Source organism: Mus caroli, chromosome 9, assembly GCF_900094665.2.
Source record: "Mus caroli chromosome 9, CAROLI_EIJ_v1.1, whole genome shotgun sequence".
Classification (NCBI taxonomy): domain Eukaryota; kingdom Metazoa; phylum Chordata; class Mammalia; order Rodentia; family Muridae; genus Mus; species Mus caroli.
The window spans coordinates 73,115,829-73,139,885 of NC_034578.1; the positions used below are offsets into that span (position 1 = coordinate 73,115,829).

General features: G+C 38.6%; 1 protein-coding gene across 1 annotated transcript in view; it reads left to right on the plus strand.

Moving 5' to 3' along the window:
* Hmgcll1 (3-hydroxymethyl-3-methylglutaryl-CoA lyase like 1) overlaps positions 1-23,185 on the plus strand; it is a 121,279-nt gene extending 98,094 nt beyond the window's left edge. Inside the window, exons 8-9 of the mRNA XM_021172660.2 lie at positions 17,332-17,457; positions 20,569-23,185. Of these exons, the coding sequence (XP_021028319.1) occupies positions 17,332-17,457; positions 20,569-20,679 (237 nt within the window). The 3' untranslated portion in view covers positions 20,680-23,185. The remainder of the gene's footprint in view (positions 1-17,331; positions 17,458-20,568) is intronic.
* The last annotated feature ends 872 nt before the right edge of the window (positions 23,186-24,057 follow it).

The following is a 24,057-nucleotide window of genomic DNA, read 5'->3' on the forward strand; positions in this document are numbered from 1 at the left end:
CTCACCTTTGTCAAACATTTCCCAGTATCACTGTATCATCTTGATGCTTAGCTAGTGTGTCTTTTTATGTCAACTTGACAAAAACGTAGACATATCTGAGAAGAGGGATGTTTACCTGAGAAAAGGCCTCCATAAGACTGGCCTGTAGGCAAGTCTGTGTGGTATGTCCTTGATTAATGATTAATGTGGGGGTGGGGGTATGCTGAGCCCATTGTAGGCAATGCCATCCCTTATACCTGGATGGTATAAGAGAGCAGGCCGAGGAAGCCATTTGATGCAAGCCAGTAAGTAGCATTTCTGCATGGCTTCTGTTTCAGTTTCTGCCTCCAGTGCTTACCTGGAGTCCCCTCAGTGAGGGAGTATGACCTGTGAGAATTGTAAGAAATAAACCATTTCTTCCTCAAGTTACTTTTGGTCATGGTGTTTTATGACAGCAATAGAAACCCTAGCTAAGACAGCTGTTTGAAGTGTTTTCTCCCTCACTATAATATTAGCTATATGACAGAACAGATTGTGTGTTCTGTAATTGCTGCCAATACACATGTGGTAAGAGCTCCAAATATCTGTTAAGTGGAAGAAACAATGTTCACCATTATCAATTACTGTTTTAATCTTTAAAAGTAAGAGTTATTGAGATGCTTGAGACATTAACTCTAATTTATTCGTTGTGTTGAACTTTATATTGAATATATGTATATGTATGTATTTATATATATTCAAATATATACCAAATATGTGTTGTTCAGATTGCTCAAGACTTATATCTCCCTTATTGAAAGTTCTTCCTCTCTACTCTCTACTTTTACCATGTCCCTTTGTGAGAGCCTGCATATTGTGCTATCTTTCCCCATTCCACTTGTAATTCTTAGCTAAAAAGGCAGACCTGGCTCAGCACACTCAGGCCTTCTAGATTGGTGCATTGGCTCCAGTAACTGGCATGTAGGGTTCAAGATGGGTCTACAAAATAGTGATTTCCAAGGAGTTCTCTGTTGAGAGCACAAGAGATAGAGCACTTTTGTTATGTAAAACTCTGTGCCTTTTGTATAGGAAACATGGAAGAATCAATCAAATGTAGAGAAAAGACATGGTTAGAGGAAGAGATCGACCAGGTTCCTGCCTTGAGTTCATGCCTTGGCATACTCAGTGGACTGTGACACAGACTATTCAACCAAACAAACTATTCCCTCTCATGTTGGTCATGGTGTTTATCACAACACTTGAGAAGTAACTAATATATTGAACAAACTAATCTCAGTTTTTGCAGCAAATTTTCTCAAAGTCAATGACCTCATTCATTATGGAAGCAATTCCTTCTATGGGTTTAGATTGCCTTTTTGTAGTTCAGCAATGGAGGCATCATTATTTTGAGGACTAGCATTTGAGAATGTACCCTACCTCAGTCACTGGAGTGGCTTCTGTACCTCACCTCAGTCAGTGCATCCTGCTTGACTTAACTCTTGAGCTACAATCCCCTGGGGGTTTGTTAGTGACAATCCCAGTTCATTCATGCACATACTATTCTAACTCACAAGCTTATTTCCATTTTATTCCTAACAAATTGGTTTTTGACAGTTGTTACATTTTAAATACTCACTGTCAATTGACTGACAATACCTTGCACTGTTCAGCTACTATTTCTACTTACACATGCCTCACTCCTTAACTTCTGTCACTGTTGCTCTCTTGCTAGTGAGACTGGACTAAAACAATGCTATTGGGGATGCAAGGACTGGTAAGCCATCAAATGTCTTTTTTCTTAGAGGGTAAAACTCATACCCTTTGGAAAGGCGTGAAGGGTGCCTTGTGAAGTTAAGGACTGTACTTCATTCTCCGTGGAACCATTCAGCAATAATCTGATTAAGGTCTTCCCAGTGAAGCAATTTCTACTCATCATCTATGTCTTTAATTCATCCATTCCCGATCTGTAGGATACCCTTTTCCTTAGCTGAACTCCCCCAAAAGCCCAATTATAGGCAGACTCCACCAGACTACTCACCTTGCCCCTTTCTTCTCTACTGCAAACTGTTCAACCCATCTTACTGTTGTTTCTCAAAGCCTTTGCTTATAATTCTCCTAATCTTACATATTTTGCTGTGTATTGTGCTTATGTGTAATTGAGACATATTTTTCCACTTGGAACATTAATTTGGTGATGTGTTAGGGACTATGCTTTGTAGCAATAGTCAACTCATGCTTCTCTAAATAGAAGCATTGCACTGAGAAGAAAACCCTTGATGGCTCCTAGAAGCCTCTTGAAGGAGGTCTACAAGATAAGAGCAGAGAATGGGAAGTTATCTTCCCAATCCTGAACTTCAATGCTATGTCTTAGCAAACATGTAGCGATTTTCATGATATTCTTAAACATCATGTGTCTGAATTTCCTCAGTTAGGCAAGTGGGATAACAAATAGCAGCAACACTCCTAAGATTATTGACTAGTCAAAAGCAGCTAACACAGCTTTAATTAGTTACAGTTTTATAAATAAAAGAGTGGGGTTGCTTCCGGGGCTGAAGAGCTCAAGGCTCACTTTTGGTTCAGCCCTGCTTTCTGCCCTTTTTGCTAAGGAATGAAGTTCTGTGCTTGCCATTGCTGAAAAAAACTGAGCTTGACTGCAAATCCTACATGGGAGATCTTGAAAATATATATTTTTGCCCTGTTTCAGATCTGATGAGGACATATGACTGCCCCAACTAAAGAGACATCAACTTCAGTCCACATTACACACACACACACACACACACACACACACACACACACACACACACTTACAGAGCAGTTTCCAAAACTCCATTTTGATTAGAATGTATATTTAACAAAATATGGTTCATGTCCGTGGTGGGAAAACAGGTATTGAATATGTAAAACATAATGAATTGTTTATTTTTCCCATGCTCAAATGCATAGTGATACAGTGCTGCATTGTGGATTGGATCAACCCCAGTTGTTCCATGTGCAGGCAAACTTACACTTGGGAGTTTGTATATACTGTAGTCCTATACTTACTTCCTAGGTATTATGCCATATTGTGCAGGTATAAGAGAGTGATGCTCAAGCTAATCTGTTGCCTGCTGCCTTGACTTCTTCCAGACAGCTGCTCTGCACAATTTCATAAGCCCACTCTTGTTTGTCAATATGGGTAGCACTATTTACCCTCTATCCAAAACACAGGATTTCCAGCTCTTTTCTCCTTTAATCAATTCCCATCTTTGTTGCTCTGTCTTTTGCCTGTGTTTATTGGCAATCGGTCGTAGCTTCAGTGTTAGGGGGCCTCACATCAGCGTCTGTTTCAGAATTGGAAGTTATTTACCTCTTACCAGAAACAGGCCAGAAACAAGGCCTGTTCTGAATCAGCCCTTAGCTGAAACCGTTGTGATCCCTGCAGCCTCATAGAGCAGCAGCTCAGTTCACTTAAAGTCAGTTAATCAACTGAGCAATTGCACTGGGGGTGGGGAGGGGAGGGCAGAAGGGAGGGTGGGAAGGAGCTATCAGCTGATTGTAAAACTGTGATAATTTTTACATCATTATAAAAGCACACCACGGTCTCTGCCCCTGTAGGGGCTATTTACACAGTTACTTAGCTGTCTACTTTTCTTTCCACCCTTCTCTCTCCCCAGCTTTGTACAAACTTAATGGAGAATTGAAAGTATTGTCAAGGAAGCCTGAGGCTAATGCTAGTGTCAGAGAGCCAGAAAGAGATGGACAAATTATTTCTGGACTCTGAAATATGAACTCAAGTGCTATGTTTTTGACAAATTTGGTCACTTTTTTTTTCAAGAGATCCAGCACCTTTGTTGCTTTGTACTCTGTACTTTTATCTATTTGCCCCACAGTATGCCAACGAATAATGTTCTTTATTGGTTTACCTGCTCATCTTCGTGCCCATTCCATGGTCACTAGTCATATGAACCCTGTTATGTTTTTTATGTATGACACTATTCTTTAAACTGGATATGATCTGTGGCTTCTAGCTTAAATGCTTTCCATGATCTTCCTTCCTGCCATTCAGAGATGTCACTGTCAGCTCCTTCCATGACTCTTGTCACCATTCTGCATAACATGTGCTCTGCCCAGTAGCCATGTCACGCAGAGTTTTATTTCATTTTTAAAATGTTTTTTTTATTTAATCTGTGAGAATTTCATACAGTATTTTAAATCATATTTTTCCCAGTTCCATAACCCATGTCCTACCCATCCTTTGTCCCTAGTCCCTATCCAACCAGCTTCAGTTTCAGCTTCAGGTGTTTACTCTCTCTCTCTCTCTCAAAACAAACAAAATGAAAATGAAAGAATCACTAAAAATGTGAAGTCCAATTTGTGTTGGATAATTAACTACACCTGAGCATGGAGCTTGCCTTTGATAAGTCAGCACCACTGTCTTGAAGAGAACCATCTCCCAGCAGTTATTACTGTGAATGGCTTCTTGATTAGAGGGTGGGTCTTTATGCCAGCTTCACCTTTTCTTTGGTTTTAAGTCTACTGACAGCTCTGCCACCTTCTGCCATAATGGTGACATTATTTATTTATTTCAGAGCCTGTCAGTGACAGACAACCAGTAGATACCCCCTGACTGTTACCTTTCTTAATTATCTGTAATGCTTATCACTCTACTGTAAATGGTTAGGAAAAACTTCCCATTCTTGTCTGTAGTGTTCTCTTTTCCTAACTCATCTTTCTTTTTGGTCCTACACAAGCAACACACACACACACACACACACTTTGTCTTTTTACTAAGACAAAGACCCAAACCTCTGCCATTCTTATCTTATATACATTCCTTCTGAGAGCCCAGAAATGGAATAGTAAAATAAATTCAGAGTTTTAATTGATCTAATAGTGGCCTGGAGAGATAGCTCAGTAGTTATGAGAGTTCACTCAGAATTTGGTTCCCAGCCCTCACATCAGGCTTCTGGCAATCCTGTAGCTCTAGCATCAGGGGATCTGACACTCTCTTCACTCTCTTCAGACCTCTGCCTGCAACAGCCAACAGTACTCATAATCATTTAAAACACACACACACACACACACACCATGTGTGCGCACACATGACACACACTTGTGGGCACATGCACAAATAGAATTAACGTTTTGGGATGATCTATACAAAAGTGAAAAGTAGGGAAGTGAACATACACAGAAGTTACAGGCAAACAGTCATGAGTGCTTGCCAAGGTAACTATAATTAAAGAAGAGCATTATAGCCTGATATAGCTGTCTCCTGAGAGGCTCTGCCAGTGCCTGACAAATACAGAAGTAGATGCTCACAGCCATTCATTGGATGGAGCACAAGGTCCCCAATGAAGGAGCTAGAGAAAGTACCCAAGGAGCTGAAGGGGTTTGCAGCCCCATAGGAGAAACAACAATATGAACTAACCAGTATGCCCAGAGTTCACTGGGACTAAACCACCAACCAAAGAAAACACATGGTGGGACTCGTGGCTCTAGCTGCATATGTAGCAGAGGATGGCCTAGTTGTTCATCAATGGGAAGAGAGGCCCTTGGTCCTGTGAAGGTTCTATGCCCCAGTATAGGGGCATGCCAGGGCCAGGAAGCAGGAGTGGGGGTGGGTTAGGGAGCAGGGGGAGAGGGAAGGTGATAGAGGATTTTCAGAGGGGAAACTAGGAAAGGGGATAACATTTGAAATGTAAATAAAGAAAAGATCTAATAAAACAATAATAATAAAAAAAGAAGGGCATTATAGCAAGAGGCAACCACAAAATAACTTAGAAGTCAAAATGTTAAGTTACCATTCTAGATAAAACATAATCATAAAAATAGTCAATTAACAAAAGAGCGACCATAACAAAGGAAGAGACAAAGAATGTAGAACATAAAAAGAAATGAGCCAAAGGGCAGACTGTAGCTAGGAACTCAATAACTGTGTTCTAATTGGCTATCCTTATACTACAGATCAAGCCAGATAATGGCTCAAACAGTGTTTTGCTTTACCTACTTTTATGCTGTTTGTTTGTTTCTGTGCACACATGATCCTTTAGGAACCCCCGTGTCTTCTTGCTCATGACTCTCCATTTCTGAAGGCACCCATGTCATCCCATTTGATTATTTGAAAAGAAAAAGCACCACAGTTTCTGAAAACACCTGTTTGAGAAATGACACACATTGAGTTGCTTGTACACCATTGCTTACACACAGTCTCACATGCTCAAGCACAGTCAAGGGCTGCTGTGTAGCTGGGTTCTGGAAGGAGAGGAAACGGTTTTGGCAAAAGCTACAATGATTGGGTGTCTAAACTGTTTTATGCATTAAATTTCCTTTGGGGATATGAAATGATACACATTTTTGGTGTTCACAAAGGAAGCTGCTGACTTTCTATCACAGAACACAGAAATCCTCAAGCTAGAACTTAAGACTATTTTTGACTCTTAAATGAGCAAGTCAGGAAGTAGAATTTTCTAACATCTCCATGTTGACATATGAGAGGTTTATTATTATTATTATGTAGAATAGAGTTTATTCACGGCATAGGGAGGGGAGTCAAGAGGGTAGTAGAGACAGCGAAAGGCAGAGAGAGAGAGAGAGAGAGAGAGAGAGAGAGAGAGAGAGAGAAGAGTAGAGGCCAGCTATGAGGACATGGTGAGGGTGGGGAAGAGGTAAGGGAACAGAGCAGGAGCAATAAGGCAAGAGACTAAGAGGGCAAGAGACCAAGTGAGATGTTTTTATATCAGGTCTGTTTCTTGCTTCTGAAGTGTGCACTAGCAGCCAGAACTTTAGTTATCACTTAGGAATTAGTAATATGAAACCTCAGGTATATATATACCTTATCTTTATCTGTTAACTGAAACTATGCATATATGAAAATCCTTGTCTAGACATTTTATATTAACATACTAGAAAACCATGGATGGTGGATGAGGAATGAAGAGATTCAGTCAAGAAGAGAAGCAGGTGATGCTTCTGAAGTGGGGGGAGCAGGCATATGAAGGGAGCTGGACGTGACTAAAGCACGTTATGTATGTGTCTAAAGCGCTGCAGTCAGGCTCACGGCAGTGTCCACTAGATATACACAAATTTAGAAAGAAAATAGGCAACACTAAAAGAGATAATAAGCAGAATTGAATTCAGTAAGTAAAAGGCTGAGTTAGATCAAAATAACTCTGTGGTTATTGTACTGTCAGAAGAAGGAAATTATGAAAAAAGCAAACATTGCCCTAAGTACCTGTAGTATGTAATTATTGTAGAGAAAATACAGTTATATACTAGTTATTATTATTACATTTATAACATATTAAAATGTATAGTATTAAATATGTTGATATATAAACAATATGTAATATACATGTAATGTATATTAATATTATAATATATATTTATTATTAGTTGCTATTATCATAGTCTGGAAATACAATACATACCAGAGTATCTTATTCTTTTACCTTTTATTTACTTAAAAATCAATTAAAACCACTATTCTTTGAAAGTATTAATTGTGTCATACTAGTCTCTAGTCATAAATTATTAACTGTTTTCTCCTTGTTGTGCACTTAAAAAAGGAACGGATTTCTACTCTTACAAGAATTAGTACAAAGAATATCCAACCTTGAGCACAACTATGTCAACATTTTATGAGATTTTCTTGGGCTGTCCTCCTAAAAATGCAAGAAATGGGGCACGTGGGTTTTTCCTGGAATGTCTCGATGATGTTGGTAAGAAGGGAGTCTCCCAAGGAAAAAGGCCTTTCTCACCTGTCAGCACTCTGTTCTCAGCTCACACCACATCCCAGAGAGATGTTTCAGGTCAGAGAAGGATGGGTGTGAAGGAGTGTGGCAGGGCCTGTCCCTTAGTTTATGATGACTGTGAACCAGCTCTATCAGCCCCAGTGTACAACTAGCCCTTCCTTCCTCTGTCTCATTCTAACGATTTGAAGTGGCGCATATGGTTGCCTTCCAGACCCTCACTTTGCTCATCCATCAAATGGGCATGCATTATTAGCCACTTCACATGGCACTCTGGCACTTTCTCCATTGTAAAGTATACAATCCCCGTGAAAAGTAAGTTTTAATAAGTATTTCTTAATATCTTTGATATTTTCTCAGCCTTACAGAAATGGTCAGCTTCCTTGTATATATTTTTCATATATTAATATGAAATTTAATTTTTATATATTAATATATTTAATTTAATTCCAATATGACTATTATATTTTAATATGAGTAGTGAAAGTATGATATAAGCTATTTGTAGAACAAAAGTGGAAAGATTAAGAAATTCTATTTCAAAATTCAATGTCTGTTATATGAAAGTTTTAGTGATGACCATATTCATTCCTGAATGTAGATACATACATGCATGCATGTACATAGAATGGCTGATACCCTAATATTGAGAAGTATATCAGTTGGTCAAAACATTGAGAATTATTTATGTGTCCCAGTTGTTTATCTTCTATGGTTGTCATGGTATGACATCATCTTCACTATATAGTTGCATGGCAAAGGTGAGTTCTCTGTCTGGGGTACCCTAGTTCAACATGGCGTAATGATTTAAATTGTTGAAAAGCATTACTTGGTAAGATCTGGGCTTATTGAAAAGGATGCTGTGATCCATTAGTGATGTCTGGATTAGTAAAGAGAAATGATTATACTTGTGACTGCAGTTATGCATGAGAGAGAACACTGGCTAGGATGAACAAAATGAAGAGCCAAATTACCAGAAAATGGCAATAGTCTTTTTTATTAATATATTTTAAGTGTGTGTGTGTGTGTGTGTGTGTGTGTGTGTGTGTTGCATCTTTGCCTCCTGAGGCCAGAAAAGAGCTGCTTGGGCTGGAGTTACAGACAGATGTGAGCCAGGCAACATGGGTGCTGGGATGCAAACGCATGTATGTACTCAGGACAAGGACCTACACCACTAAGCCATCTCTCCTTGTCCAGTGAGTACAGTTATGTGAAAAATAACTGTATCCTGTATAAACACTTAGCCCTGGGTAATATTAATCCAAAGCGAATAATTTCCTTTTTTATGGTTTTAGAGCTTTATTGTAGAAAGGCAGGGGGAAAGAGAGAAGGTAGAAACAGAGAGGCTGGCCATGGCCTCTTGGAGAGGGGTTCCCCCTTCTATGTCAACATTTTCTGAGATCAGGAGAAGAGAGAGAAGAAGGGCTAGAGAAGAGAGTAAAAAAGGTGAGAGCTTAAAGGGGAATAATTTTCAATATTAGAAATACTATTTTAAATCTAACATTGTGTAGATTTTAAAAGGATGCTAGTTTTTAGAGAACAAAAGAATAGAGTTTTTTCAAAAAATTTACATTGCCAAAATGTTGTGCTCCTTGAGACTTTAATAACTTCAATACCTAAAATCTTAGACTATATGGGATGTGTTGGAAACAGAATGGGACGCTTTTAAATTTGTTTGTTATACTTCCATTATGTAAACACACATATATTTTGGGGGGATTATTTCTAAGCACCACTTATGGATAAACTTTTCTTTAATTAGTATGTCTGTATAGTTAATTAGTATGTCTGCATGGTTTGAGCATCTGGTATTTTGTAAAATTTAGCATGCCTCAGAATTTACCTACTGTTCTAGTAAAGAAGCAAATTGCTTATAATATATCTTGTCCCATTTATGACTTTCCAGAAAGGGCTATGAATGTCAGTTTTACACCGATCTGCAGAGCCCAAGTGAGGCCACAGGTTTATTGATTAGTAAGAGAAGGATGGGAAGGGGAAGTCACAGTGCTCCAGCTGAATATTTTTGTTTACTTTGCTTTGCTTTATTTGTGTTTCGGGCCCTGGGAAAATTGCTTCTCTTTGGATTCCTGTAGGTTACCCTTAGCACACAGGACACAGGATTTAATATATTTTATTTCTAACTTAAAGTTCCATGGGAGTTTATGTCTAGTTTTGGTTATGTCATAGTTTTGGTTAATAAATATTTCGAGTCAGAGGAAGAAGTAAAGAATATGTTAGCTGTGGCCTTATACAGCCTCATTAGTCTTACATTTATTTTGAACCTAAGAAGGTTGTTTACTTGATGGATTGTATTACATATTAGCTATCCACTCTGACTGGGACCCAGTGGCTTGTGAACACAAGACATGAACTTGGGGGATTCTGATGTTACACTGCCACCACGTGGCTGTTCATCTCTAGATGGACATTGCTTCTGAGATGTAAAAATAAGTACTTTGTTTTTATTATGGTATCACAATAGTTTGGCATGTACCACACACACACACACACACACACACACACACACACACACACACACACCCATCCACCCTTGTACATATACAGCCATCAAGAACCTGTCCTAAGCGAAGCTTTGTGTTTAGTGAGAGACAGGACAGTATCCTAATGCTGCTCATCTTCCTGAAGTAAAGATAAGTGGTCTGTGCATCAACTACACACAATGATACACCAAATTCAGTCATAAATTCTAAACAGATTCCCCCTATATGTAATAAATAATCAGTAGAGCAAATAATGCTGGTTTTCTTAGTTTGTTCTATATTTGTCTATGTGTTTGGTATACATACCATTAGATATTTCTGCAGTAAATTTGCAGCAGTCAAAGAATGTAATATTTGTTGTTTATAGTCTTAAACATATATGTATGTTTTTGAGATATCTATATCTTTATATCTATATATCTTACATATATATATGAATATATGTGAGGTATTATGTAGTGTTTCAAAATGTCTCTATATGTTGTGAGTTTTATTTGTTTTCTTTTACTTTTTGCTGTAAGTCATTCTATGTAGTTTAGAAAGCCCTGAGCTCCACAGCTCACCAGCTGCACTGCCTCCCGCCCCCCCGCCTCAGTACTTACTGTACTTACAGACAGGTGCCTCCACCCATGGGCAGTCTTTAAATTGCAATAGGTATATCTGTTTTCTCAAACACTCATCATTTTAAACTTAAAAATCCCTCTCTGTCTTTTTAATGTATGCCATTTACCATCATTATCTGTAATCACATACTGTAAAATAGTTCTCATTCCTGTTTAATTGAAGCCTGCTGCCATTGATCAAAGCTGCCCCACTCCACTCTCCCCATTCCACTGCCCTGTCCTATGAAATTCACTTTTGTGTATGCTACATATACATAAGATCTGGAGGTGTTTTTCTTCCTGTGCTTTTTTTTTTCTTTTTCATTTGTTGTAAAGATCTACAGTTCCATCTGTGATTTTGCAAATGACACAATGCCATTTTATTTCTGATAAATAGCATTCCATTGTATATAGGTACTACATTTTTAATCTACTCTTCAGAGATAATCACTTTGTTTCTACTTTTTGGCTATTGTAAGAGAGTATAATTTAGTACCAGCATAGCTTTAATGTATCACTTGTCTTGTTGCTGAATGGAAATACCTGGCACAAGCAACAGAAAAGAAGGTTTATCTTGGCATACATCATGGTAAGACACACATGGCCATCGGCAGCCAGGATAGCTGATCACATCGTGTTCAAAGTCAGAGAGGAAAGCCATGGAAGCTCAGTGTGCTTCCTCCTTTTGTATTCAGTTCAGGACAGCAGCCTATGGACTGTTGCCACCCATGGTGGGGTTTCCCACCTCAGTAAACTTAATCAGCATAATCTTTCAAAGGCATGGCCACTGTGTTACTCTAGATTTTACCAAGTTGACCATAGAGATTAGTTGTCACAACTGCCCATTGAAAAGCTTTTTATTTAGACAGAACATATAATTGAGAATAATTTTATTAGATAATTTCTTTATTTACATTTCAAATGTTATCCCCTTTCCTAGTTTCCCCTCCAAAAACCCCCTATCCTCTCCCCCCTCCCCCTGCTCCCCAACCCACCCACTGCTGCTTCCTGGCCCAGGCATTCCCTATACTGGGGCATAGAACCTTCAAAGGACCAAGGACCTCTCCTCCCATTGATGACCTACTAGGCCTTCCTCTGCTATATGTGCAGCTAGAGCCATGAGTTCCTCCATGTGTTTTCTTTGATTGGTGGTTTAGTCCCTGGGAACTCTGGGATTACTGGTTAGTTCATATTGTTGTTCCTCTTAGGGGGCTGCAAACTCCTTAGCTCCTTGGGTACTTTCTCTAGCTCCTTCATTGGGGACCCTGTGCTCCATCTAATGGATGACTGTGAGCATCCATTTCTGCATGAGTCAGGCACTTGGCAGAGCCTTTCAGGAGACAGCTAAATCCGGCTCCTGTCAGCAAGCTCTTATTGACATCTGCAATAGTGTCTGGGTTTGGTGATTGTTTATGGGGTGGATCCCCAGGTCATTTCTAGATGGTCATTCCTTCAGTCTCTACTCTGAACTTTGTTTCTGTAGCTCCTTCCATGGGTATTTTGTTCCCCCTTCTAAGAAGGATCAAAGTATCCACACTTTGGTCTTCCTTCTTCTTGAGTTTCATGTGTTTTGCAAATTGTATCTTGGTTATTCTGAGCTTCTGGGCTAATATCCACTATCAGTGAGTGCATGTCATATGTGTTCTTTTGTGAGTGTGTTACCTCACTTAGGAGAATTATTTGGGCAGTACATATAATTGAGAATTAAGAACTTCTAAAAGACATGATATAGATTCCAAAGTCATATTACTTTTCGTAAAAAGGTTTAAAAGATTTTTAAGTTTATTATAGATTCGTTCATTTATTTATGCATAAACATGTACCATGTGAGTTTCTGTGTACCATGTCTGTGCGGGTGCTGTCTTGGAAGTCCTAGAGCTAAAGTCACAACCTGTGAGCCACCTGCCTTGGGTGTTAGCAACCAAATCTGGGTCCTCTGAAAGAGCAGGGAACTTCCTATATACTGTGCTGTTTCTCTAGCCCCCCCCCAATCTTATTGTTTTATTTGCATTTATGTGTATGTGACCGTGTCTGTATGCCACGTGCTGCAGAAGCTGCAGAAGCAAACCTCTGATCTCCTGGAGCTGCAGTGACAGATAGTCATGAGTTGCTCAATGTGGGTTTCTTGGCACTCAACTTGGGTCTTTTGGAAGAACAAGAAGCACATTTAACCCCTGAGCCATCTGTCCAACCCCAGCTACATTTATTTATGGGGAGCAATTCTTCTCTCATGGCACACATGTGAGGGTCAGAGAACAAATTTTTGGATTTTTTTTCTGTCTACTATGTGGGACCAGGGTTCAAAATCAGGGTTGTGGCAAATGCCTTTACCAGATGAGCCATCTCAGTGGCCTCAAATATTTGAGGGATTTTGTTTTGTTCTGACTTGATTTTTGAGACGTCTCACTATGTAGCCTTGCTACCATGAAACTTGCTACGTAGACCAATTTGGCTTAAAATTCACAGAGTTCCATCATTTTTGAGACGTCTCACTATGTAGCCTTGCTACCATGAAACTTGCTACGTAGACCAATTTGGCTTAAAATTCACAGAGTTCCACCTGCTTTCAAAGTGCTAGGATTAAATATGTGTGCCAGTATGCCCAGCATGGAATCTAATAATATATTTCTCTTCACAGATAACATAAAGAATGAACTCTGTTTAAAACTGCTTGCTTAAACTCTGGATCCACTCTGTGGTTAAAGCTTCCTGCAAGCTGTGTCCAGAGCTAATCTGATGACTAGAGAAGAAGCAAGCAACTGTCTCCAGTTCACCTTTTACCCAGATTATGTCTGTCTTTCCTGGAACATTTTGTGGGTCATTCTTGCAGTCTTAGACTCCTAAGATAAAAGCCTGTGCAAAATAATGTTACCTGGAAAATTCAGGGGTTTTGTTTAATATCATCCCCATGTATTTATTAATATCCTACCCTGACTAACCAGTTTGCACAAAACTGGTTTGGTTTCTGTTTCTTTATCTGCACTGAGCACTGTGAGTCACTGAAAAGAAGAAAACATGATTAAAGTGAAAGGTATTTTATGTGGGCTCTGAATGTAGTTCCGTTGCTAGAGTGACCTACTTACATGTCAGAATTTCTGAGTTCAGTTTTCAGCATCACATGATACTAAGGAAATAGGATCTGAAGTTTAAGGCCACATGTAACTACAAGCAGCCTGGCTTCATGAAACTCTGAAATACAAATTATGAATAACCATATTATGCATGCTTACCAATATTGTTAGCATGTTGATATATATATATATATCATATATATATATATCATTAAGATATATACATGATACCACATTAAGAAGGTGGCATCATGACTCTGTATAGTGCACATCATTTCAAAACCAACTTCATTCCCCTAATTAAGTTTCTGTAGCATTTATCATTCAATTTTATAGACACAACTTAAATTACTTATTATGTGACATTTTAATTGTTTTACAAATTTCCTTCTTAAAAACGTGGTAAAGTTTCTATAGATGTATGCATGTATTTATTTGATTTTAATCATCTAATTATGTATACATGATGTGTTAAATATTTTAAGACAGGATGTCCTTGATAAAGAATCTCTTGGTTCCTGTCTCTGGTTGTGGCAGGTGGGAGAGCTGGCCCTGAGGTCATAAGAACTGGAGTGCTGGCCTTGACCCTCATTGGCTGCAGCACTCAGGAGAGTGAGCCCTGTATCTCAACTAGACAGCACAGTAGAGCTGTCCCTGGCAGCATAGGTGCAGGTGAGCTAGCCCCAAGGAAGTGAGAGCAGGAGAGCTGCCCTGCCCATTGGCAGCTGTGGCATTAGGTGAACTAGTTAGGGCTGTGCTGGAGAGCTCTGCATGGCGATGCAATTGCAAATAAGGTGGCAGATTGTTCAACTGAGTTACTTTCCAAGCCCAGATCCATGGCTTTGGGTTGGGACTCCCCAACATCTACCCCATCTGTGATCTGCTAAAGGGTGGAAGGGCCAGTCCTGTGGAGTCAAAGCTGCAGGATCTCCATGACATAGGGCAACAACAAGCTATCCCAAAAGAATCCCATGAAGATCCAGTATAGATAGAGTAGCAGAAACCAAAGGCCTCAAAACAGACCAATGACTCATTGCAATGAACATTTGCAAGTATAGATGTATGGACAAAAGGTTATACTGTGTGACACACTGTGACACACTACTATGACTTTTTTATTCTATCATATTTTATTTATGGGGAGAGGTCACAAAGTAGACAGTGGATATGAAAGGATGGGGGGATGAGTGGAATTGTGGTACACAATGAGAAATTCGCAAAGAATCAATAAAAAGTTAAGAAAAAGAAAGTTTAGGATACTGGATATTGATATAGTTGTTCATCATAAAATTTCAATTTAAATTCCCACTAGTGGGAATATTTGTTGGCTTTTCATTCCTAAAATTTATGTATTTATTTACTCACTTATTTAAGAGTGTGTGTATGTGTGTGTGTGTGTGTGTGTGTGTGTGTGTGTGTTATCTCTCTCTAGAGAGAGCCTTGTAGAATATCTCCTGAGAGTGAGTCATCCACAGGCTAGTCGGATGCTGCCTTATGCCCATTATGCTAGTCGGATGCTACCATCCACCATCATACTAGTTGGATGCTGCCTTACACCCATCATACTAGAAGCTTTAGCTTTTTCACTGTCTTATCCTCTATTGCGCTCTTCTTTCTAAAACCACTTTCCTTGAAATGTGGAAGAGCCACAGTGTTTGGAACAGAAGGTTGTAATGTCCAGTTTGTGTTTGGACAACATGGCACTGGTGTGGCTACATAATATTGGATATGATACCTAATAGTAGTCATCTGGAGGGCTATGAATGATTACAAAATGGCTTACACCAGATTGACCCCACCAAGTAAACATCAATGTAATCCATTATGTACCTATTCCAAACAGAATGCCACTTTGTGTGTATTTTCTATAAATACCATCTTGATGTTAGAGACCTTCACCTCTATTTTCAAGAGCCTGCTGTGTGTCTTGTCTGAAGACCTGTGTGTCTAACTCCATGAAGCTGATGCATTGGTCTATGTGTGTTTCTTTGTCTTCCTATATGTGATCCATATGTGCCGGCATGTGCCTCGGTACCTGCAGGTAGCAGCCAGCCAGTGTGATGGTAAATAATGTCTTATCTACCCATAGGTCCTCAAAAGCTCTTCAAACTTGACTCTCTTCAACTTCAAATCTTCCCATGACCCTCTGCCTCTGCTATCAGTGTTTGGTCCTCACACATGGTTAGCATCTTGGTGTTGCAGACTATAGAACAGCTCTACTATTAAAACAGGTGCATGCCCAACATTGAAAGGAATGAAGGAGTCCAGCTTCAGAAACTCACTAGGAGCAGCTCAAAGCCATAGCAAGACCCATTTAGATTAGAGAACTGGTTTAATTTTGGAGAAGAGCTTGCCACTAGTACATTTAAGAGAGCATAGTTAATTCTAATGAGTACTCAATACTCAATTCTATTGAAACTTCTGTCTCTTTTTGGATGATGGATTAAATTCCACTAAATAAGTTGACTGGAAAGTGTAAAGGTGAAGAATTGATTAAGTATTTCTGCAGCCCTCATTATGAAGTTATTAGTTTTCCAGAGGAATGGCCCACCTAACTCCCTATTCATATTATCAAGAGCCCAGGAGTTTCCTTGACATCATTATTTGTAGTCTCAGCACATAAACTCTTTGTCTTTGCATCTCCAAGTTCAGACACCCAGTCTACACAAATGTGCAGCTTCAGAGGCTGTAAATATAGGCAGAGTGCGTGTTCTCTGGGTACAGAGAATTCTCCACCAGATCATGCACTTGTCCAAGAAACCTGAGGTTTCTCCTGGTGAAGTGGGGATGGTATGAGAACATCTTTGTATAAGTAAGAGTTGTGAGTAACACAGAGAAAATGTTATAACAACTGTATAACAATTAGTGTGGAGCAGGGAATGTGAGCTGCTGTAAAAAGAGACAGATACCTTGCCTCTTAAATACCTCTGACTTCCAGAGTGTTATGTGTAAAATATTGTTCCCATGAAAGTTTGTTGAATTAGGTAGGTAAATTGGTCTCATAAAACCCATTGCAGATACCAGCCTCCTCTCTAAAACCCAGACCCAATTCTCAGTCTTCTGTGACTGTGATTTTGAGCTGTAGTGTTAGAATGCTGTAAAGATAAATGGAGAAATTAGAGAATATATAAAACTAGAGATGGACTAACTGTACTAAGTTCTAACCATGCCAGATATACTCTTACAGGGAATAAACAGAAAAAAAAAAAAAACCTTACCTTTTAAATTTTGGTATAAGATTGGCCTAGCTGCAAAGATTTTTAGCAGAGATTTTGTTGGTTTAAGAGACAAAGTTTAAAAAGGAATTGGTTCTCCAGGCTTGACTCTAGCACCAAGTGAATGGTGACGATGTCACATAGCATGTGCAAACTTTATTTGCTTTTTTTGTCCACAGCAGATTAAGTAGAAATGGGGAGTTCCTATTCCATACATGAACATGCCTTATTCGTTGTGCTTTGTTTTTCAGATGGGGATTAATGTGGTGGACTCTGCTGTATCCGGATTAGGTGGCTGCCCTTATGCAAAAGGTGCTTCCGGGAATGTAGCCACTGAGGATTTGATATATATGCTCAATGGCATGGGGCTCAATACAGTAAGTTCTTTATAATGTGTTTTTAAAGCCCATGCTTTCTTTTCATGTTCAAACAGGAATATATCCTCAAACTTGAAAAACAGCTGAAGTCGAAGTCTCATTACACATTTGCTATTTGCTATATTGGACAGAAGGAAACCAAAATAAAAAAGGTTGTAGGGACTTTGCACATGCTTATTGCTGTAGCAGTGTTACTAACAGTGTTCTCATTCCATGTCCTAAAGCTTTGTGAACTCTGAAATATGATTCCATATATTATCTTCTTCAACTTTGCCTGTTTACTGTGCAAGAGCCCGCATCTTTGCAATTATAATGCTTTGATTTTGCAGTTTTTCTTTTAGTATGGATCCTCAGAGAAGCTGAGATGATCCTCTGCCAGGCTGGGATTCTGTTGGCCTGGGGCTCCTGACACCTTGCAAAGGGTCAATGGAAGAGCAAAGGTTAATTAAAACTGACGTGTAAGATCCTGGGCCTCAAGAAGCCTCTTTGAAGCACCTGAAAATGTAGATCTTGCATGCACCTACTGTAACTAACTCTCAGCTTTCCTTACATTATGTCCCATTTCATCTAGAAAGTAAGATAAAGCCAACTGGTCTACTCTTGGAATCTCTGTCTACAACCCAGGCAAAGCTGTAAGAATCTTGGTGATTCCCTGAATTTCTGCATTTTTTATTTGCTCCCTCCAGTTGTATCATGATACTGTTTATTCTTCTATCTTCCTGTGCAGCCAAAATGTAATTATAGCTCATTCATTCTCAGTGTCTGTAACATACAGATGCTTAGTAAATATTTATTGAGATTCTACCTGGCACCAAAAACTAACAGCTGTTGTCTAAAAATCATTGTTTTTAGAAGGCAGTGACTGAAAAGGAAGAGAGATTGAACCTTTCTTGGGACTTGAATGATTGAATGAAGTTTAATTAACAACCCGAGTTCAATGTGTTCTGTAACTTTAAGTTTCCATGCCAAATTCCTGAAAATCAAAATGCCACCCTAAGAATTTCTCTGGTTGAGGTGCGCCACAGTCACAATGGATCACTGTCCCAGTTGGCTACCAAGTGTGAGCAATTATAGGACCTATCTCTGTTGGATGAATGAATGATTGTCTCCTACACTAATTGCATCTGAGTCCATCACTACTACAGGACTCTCTGTACTGGAAGGATTCACATACCATGCCTCTGTTTAAACACCTACCAGGGAGTTTGTATTTCCTCCAAAAGAAAGCTTACTGTATAACACACTCTGGCCTGTTGGTACCTTCTCCATTACAAATGCTCTCCGGGACTGGTTTGCCCATCGTTATCCACGTGTGCCATGGCTCTCCTGCTCCTCATCATCCACACATACTGCTCTATTCTTTTTAGGCCTGTTGTATTGCCCTGTTACCTGCAGTGCCTCCCATAGGTTCTTACTACAGTTACAATATAAAACATGAGTCAGAATTGTGTCTTCATAACCTCTTTCCCGGTACGGTACATTCTCTCTCCTCTTTCTTCAGGAGTTCCTTGGTATTTTTAAACACGTGGGCATATCTTGCTCCATGGACCTAAGTTTAGTACATAAATTTGTATTCATGAGTCTGTAATTGCCTATGAACATGTAAGCTTCATGGAGACAAATAAATATAATATCTATGTGAAACCTCCCAGCATATATTGCTTTCTAGACATCTGATAAATGATTTAAGATTAAATACAATAATTTTGTAATCATATCAGTTGCTAAATGAAATAGAGGAAGACCAAAACAAAACTCTTTCTTGAGAGAATATTAGCATATTATCTATGCATCATTGTTAGAAATAGAATTTGTACAATGTTTAGAGGAGTATTAATGACTAAAATATTTCATCAAACCCTTACTGGATTTAATTCAGAAATATAAGACATATGAAGCTATTTAGATAACATTGGATTAAGAATTTAAATTAAAATATACACTCAGATGTTCCATGACAAAAACAATTTTTGCAAATCAAAAAGAATGTTGCTACTCTGAAAACATGTTCATATTATGGAAGAAAAAAATGCTTAAAAATAACTTGTTTTACAAAATGCTTCCTTGACCATTATTAAAAGGGGAAATAACAAACAATGTTCTAAAGTGTGTACAGAAAGAAAAATGAAGATAAACAGGTTATAAAAAGCTTTGTGAAATTTCGTTCTCATTTTAGGAGGAGATCAGATTTTGATAACTATTTAAAACAGCTACTAGCAGTTTAGTAGCAAAGATTAATTTTTCATTGTTGTTTTTTTTTGAGACAGGGTTCCTCTCAAAGATTAATTTTAATAGTTAGTCCTCCTAGTTCATAGTGCAGAAAGATCTAAAGGCATGAGAGATGGTGTGTGAGGACAAATATATAGTGGGAATTCCCACAGTGTGTCTCTAACGTCACAACCAGAGTCCTGGGCAAAACACTGTTACTTCAAGGTCCACAGATGAGGAACATGCCTTGATCTTAAATTCCCGGATTTTCCTAAGCCTCAGTAGCTCTCATACTTCCTTTCAGACAGTACAAACATCAGGCATAGTAGGTGCCATTGTGTACTAAATACAGTTCATTTTCTCCACCCTACCGGTTCCCACTTCATCCTCTGTCACAATTCTGAGTCTATGTATGGTTAAAAAAAGCATTCATTTGTTCCTGGGAATCCATATAAACTTACCCAGTTTGTTTCTTTATATATAAGAAAGGCATCATTTTTCCCAATTCAGTTTCTAAATGTAATCTTCTCCAATCCATTACTGGTTTATTTTCTCTTTCCTCAAATTCTATGATTGTCCTGCTTAAACTTTAGATATGCTTGTACATTATACTGAGGTATCTTCTTCATATTATGTTTTAATAAATAAATAAAGTGGAGAAATAAAGTGGAAAAATCTAAACCACTGCCTACAAAGTTCACGGAAATAAATGCTGACCCTGAACTGATAATGAACAAAATAATGTTTCCTAATTTTAATCAGTTAAGCCACTACTAATGAGATTAAAACAATTCTTTTCATCCTTTTTTCTTTTCTTTTCTTTTCTTTTCTTTTCTTTTCTTTTCTTTTCTTTTCTTAACTCTCATCCCCACCCCACCTGGTGTCTTCTTTTTTTCCTTCCAGGGTGTGGATCTCCACAAGGTGATGGAAGCTGGTGAGTTTATTTGCAAGGCAGTGAACAAAACTACAAACTCTAAAGTCGCACAAGCCTCCTTCAACGCTCGCCTTGAATGAGTTTGTGATTTAAGAAAGAGCGGAGCCCTTCCAGCCCTAGTTCATCACAGTGTCATTAGTGCCAACACATTCTGAAGTGGAAGTTAATAAAAAGAGCTGGGAGAGGAGCTATGCTTGGAAAAGATCATCACTGGATAGACCGTGAAGTGGATGGGGCAAGACAAGGCGTCTGTTCAACTGCAAGCTGGGAATGAACCCCAGTGCTTGCCCTTCTGGTGGTGGACAAAGCCTGCTCATTTGCTCTTACAGAAATCATTATATTTTTTAGCTTAGTAGAACTGAAAATTGACTTCAGATTTCTCTAAGTATCAAGTGCTGTGTTAATGCCTCCTCAAGCCACCTTACCGCAGGGTACACATTGTTAGTGGTTTATGAGCCTCGACACAATGCAGAGTGTGTGGCCCTGAAGTTGTGTATTTCCCCCGCTCTGGATCCTAACTCTCCATTTGCCAAGTTTGTTAAGTTGTGGACCAAGAGCCAAAGTTTCATCCGACCCAACATATTTTTTAGCAATAGAACTTTTATATTTTGAGTGCGGCTAACATCTGTTAACTATTTCGATGACTTTATTGTGCTCCAAGATGCTGTGGTCAATGGCAAGAAGCCACATCCTGAAAACACACCATACCTCCCATGTTTGTTCTGTGCATCCAGTTTGCTGTGTTTTACATTTAATCAATTGTAGAAAAAAATCCACAGTGTTATTTAAATATGGAGAAACTCTATGGTATGGTTTTTATTCTGGTGTCTAAGGGACAGTAACAATAGTAGACTGATATAGACACCCTGGTCTATTTCCATAATATCTGGTTTACTTTTAAATGGCCCAAGGAAATACTACTGTGATTTTAAGAATGTTAATATAATTTTTAACTGATGAAAAGTCTGTTTTCATTGACTTATTATTGTATTCTATATCTGTTTGTTTTTATTTGGCTGTAGAATATTTATTTTAAAGTTGAATGACAGAAATATTATCTCTAGTGCCAGAAAGCATTGCCAGGGATAACGAAAATTAATACATTAAAGATCAAGGCCTGGGGATATTGCTCAGTGGTTAAGAGCATTGGCTGTCCTTTTAGAGGACATAGATTTGATTCCAAGCACCTGTATGGTGATTCAATAGCATTTGTAAATCCAGTTTCAGGAAATCTAATGACCTCTTCTAGCCTCTGCATGACTAGTCAGGCAAGCAGGATACAGGCATATGTGCAGGTAAAGTACCCATTAACATAAAACAGCACAGACATCCTAGAAAATAGTAAAACCATTGAAATGAAAATATTACAGAAAATAAGAAGGATATTGATTAGAAGTAAAATATCATTAAAGGTATATAGTAGGAAAAATTGGAACAGAAACATTCACGTTGACAAAGAAACCTAAATTTCCATGGAAGACTCCAACTTGTCAGCTTGTAACCTTTCTTGTGTAGGTTTTGTTCCAGCATCCTTTTCTTCTAGAGTACTGAAAGCAGTTCTGTGCTTGGGGGCTCAGGTTGGAATATGGATAACACAGAGGCAGCAAAGTGTCATCCAACTGTGGATCTGCCTTAGTCCTAGCTCCCTGCTCATCTCTCTTGCAGACTAGGGCACTGACCAGCGGTAGCGGTAGCGGTGGTGGCGGTGGCAAAAGTGCGCTTCTTCCTTCATTTTCTGAGGAAGTTGATTTTTTCCCTTTCAGAGACGTGGAGTGCTCAGTTTTGAGCTATTTGTGAGAACATGTGTTTATGCAGACTACTTGTGAAAACAATGACCAGCATTTTTGTCTTGAAATGGAGCTCAAAGTTCTTTCAAAGACAGTGCAAATAGAAACCTCAGATACAGTGTTATACAGTTATATGGTGCCTACCTCAGTGTACCAGTTGACTTTTATGACCACCTTGATATTATCTAATTGCACTTGACACAGACTAGTTTATATGTTCTTATCTCTCCCTCTTTCTCTCCCTATACTGTCTTAATTTCTTAGGAAGAGTATTCTCAACTTCTTTCAGCTATCCAGGAAACCTTGCAGTCATTGCATAACCCATTGGAAAAAACAAACCAAAAAGCTCACCCACATGTATTTTGATACTAGAGTTTGCTTTGATTTTACCTAGAAAGGCTTAAGAATGACAAGGCAAATATGACTTTTGTTGAAATGTGAATGAAAATAATCTTTCTTCACATCTCTCCTTAAGGCAAGACTATCTATTCTGTCTCCTGGAACTTGGAGTATGTTTTATCATAGAGATGTGTTGCTGTTCTATTATTGGTAGGACTGTTGGTAAGTAGTTGATCACTCTACCTAGGATGTGTAAGAACCTGGGTTTGATCCCTCAGCCCAACAAACCAACAAGCAGAAATAATTTTGCTTTCTGAAAATTAAGAATTTTAAAATCTTATGTTCATGAACTTAGAGCAAACAAATTTAATCTGGCAGCTTTCTAGTAAATTCGATGTTCTCTTTACATTTTTAGCATTTTGTTTACCATAAAATTTAATAAAGACTTTTTTTAGCTGTATGTATATGGCTCTTAATTTCCACATGTATGCTCTTAATTTTGATAATTGTATGTACTGTATCCTGTAAATGAGGAGTTCTCAATATGAGGCAAAAGATTCAGCTTTGAGTAAATAATTCATACCTATTGTTCCTTACATGGTTGTAAATATGTAAAAACTAAAGGCTCAGAACAAAAGAAATATGAATTACAATAATAGACAAGGAAGATTCCAGTAAATATCCTTGATCCTCTTGCTCTCATGAACTAGAAGATATGGATTTTGTGCTTGAATGGGGTGGGCCCCAAGGTGAAGAGGGAGTGTGCAGAAGAATAACATAAGAGGAAAGGACAAGGGGAGGGGATGGACTAAGGGAGAGGAAAGAAAGAGAAGAGAAAGGCAAAACCATCTTTTGTTTTTGGCCAATGGATACCTATACACATACATATTATACTGTGATGGGCCTCATCAGTTAGGATATTTTAAAACCCAAAACAATACATTTTAAAACTCCACTTATCTGATACATTTTCAGAATTTGGTTTTCCACCAATGTTTAACTCAGTGGCTCATTCATATGTTACAAGGACCCTTCCCAACCTAAAGTGTCATTCACCTTCAGACACGGGGTCCTAAGAGTGCAAGCTCATTGCAACTCTTCAAGCCTGCAGTCCACACAGCCTGCAGTATGTGCAGGGCCTTTTCTTTTCCTGTGACTTTTTATTATCAAATTACAGTATGCACTTAACACTCTTCCAAACTTCCACTCATTTTCATTGAGCAGCGTATCGTTACAAGCCCTTTCCAAAGACATTTATTCCATAGGACTAGACCAGGAGGGAAGACTAAATGAAGCATCTGGGAGTAATCAGTAAAGAAATTCTCGTGGAAG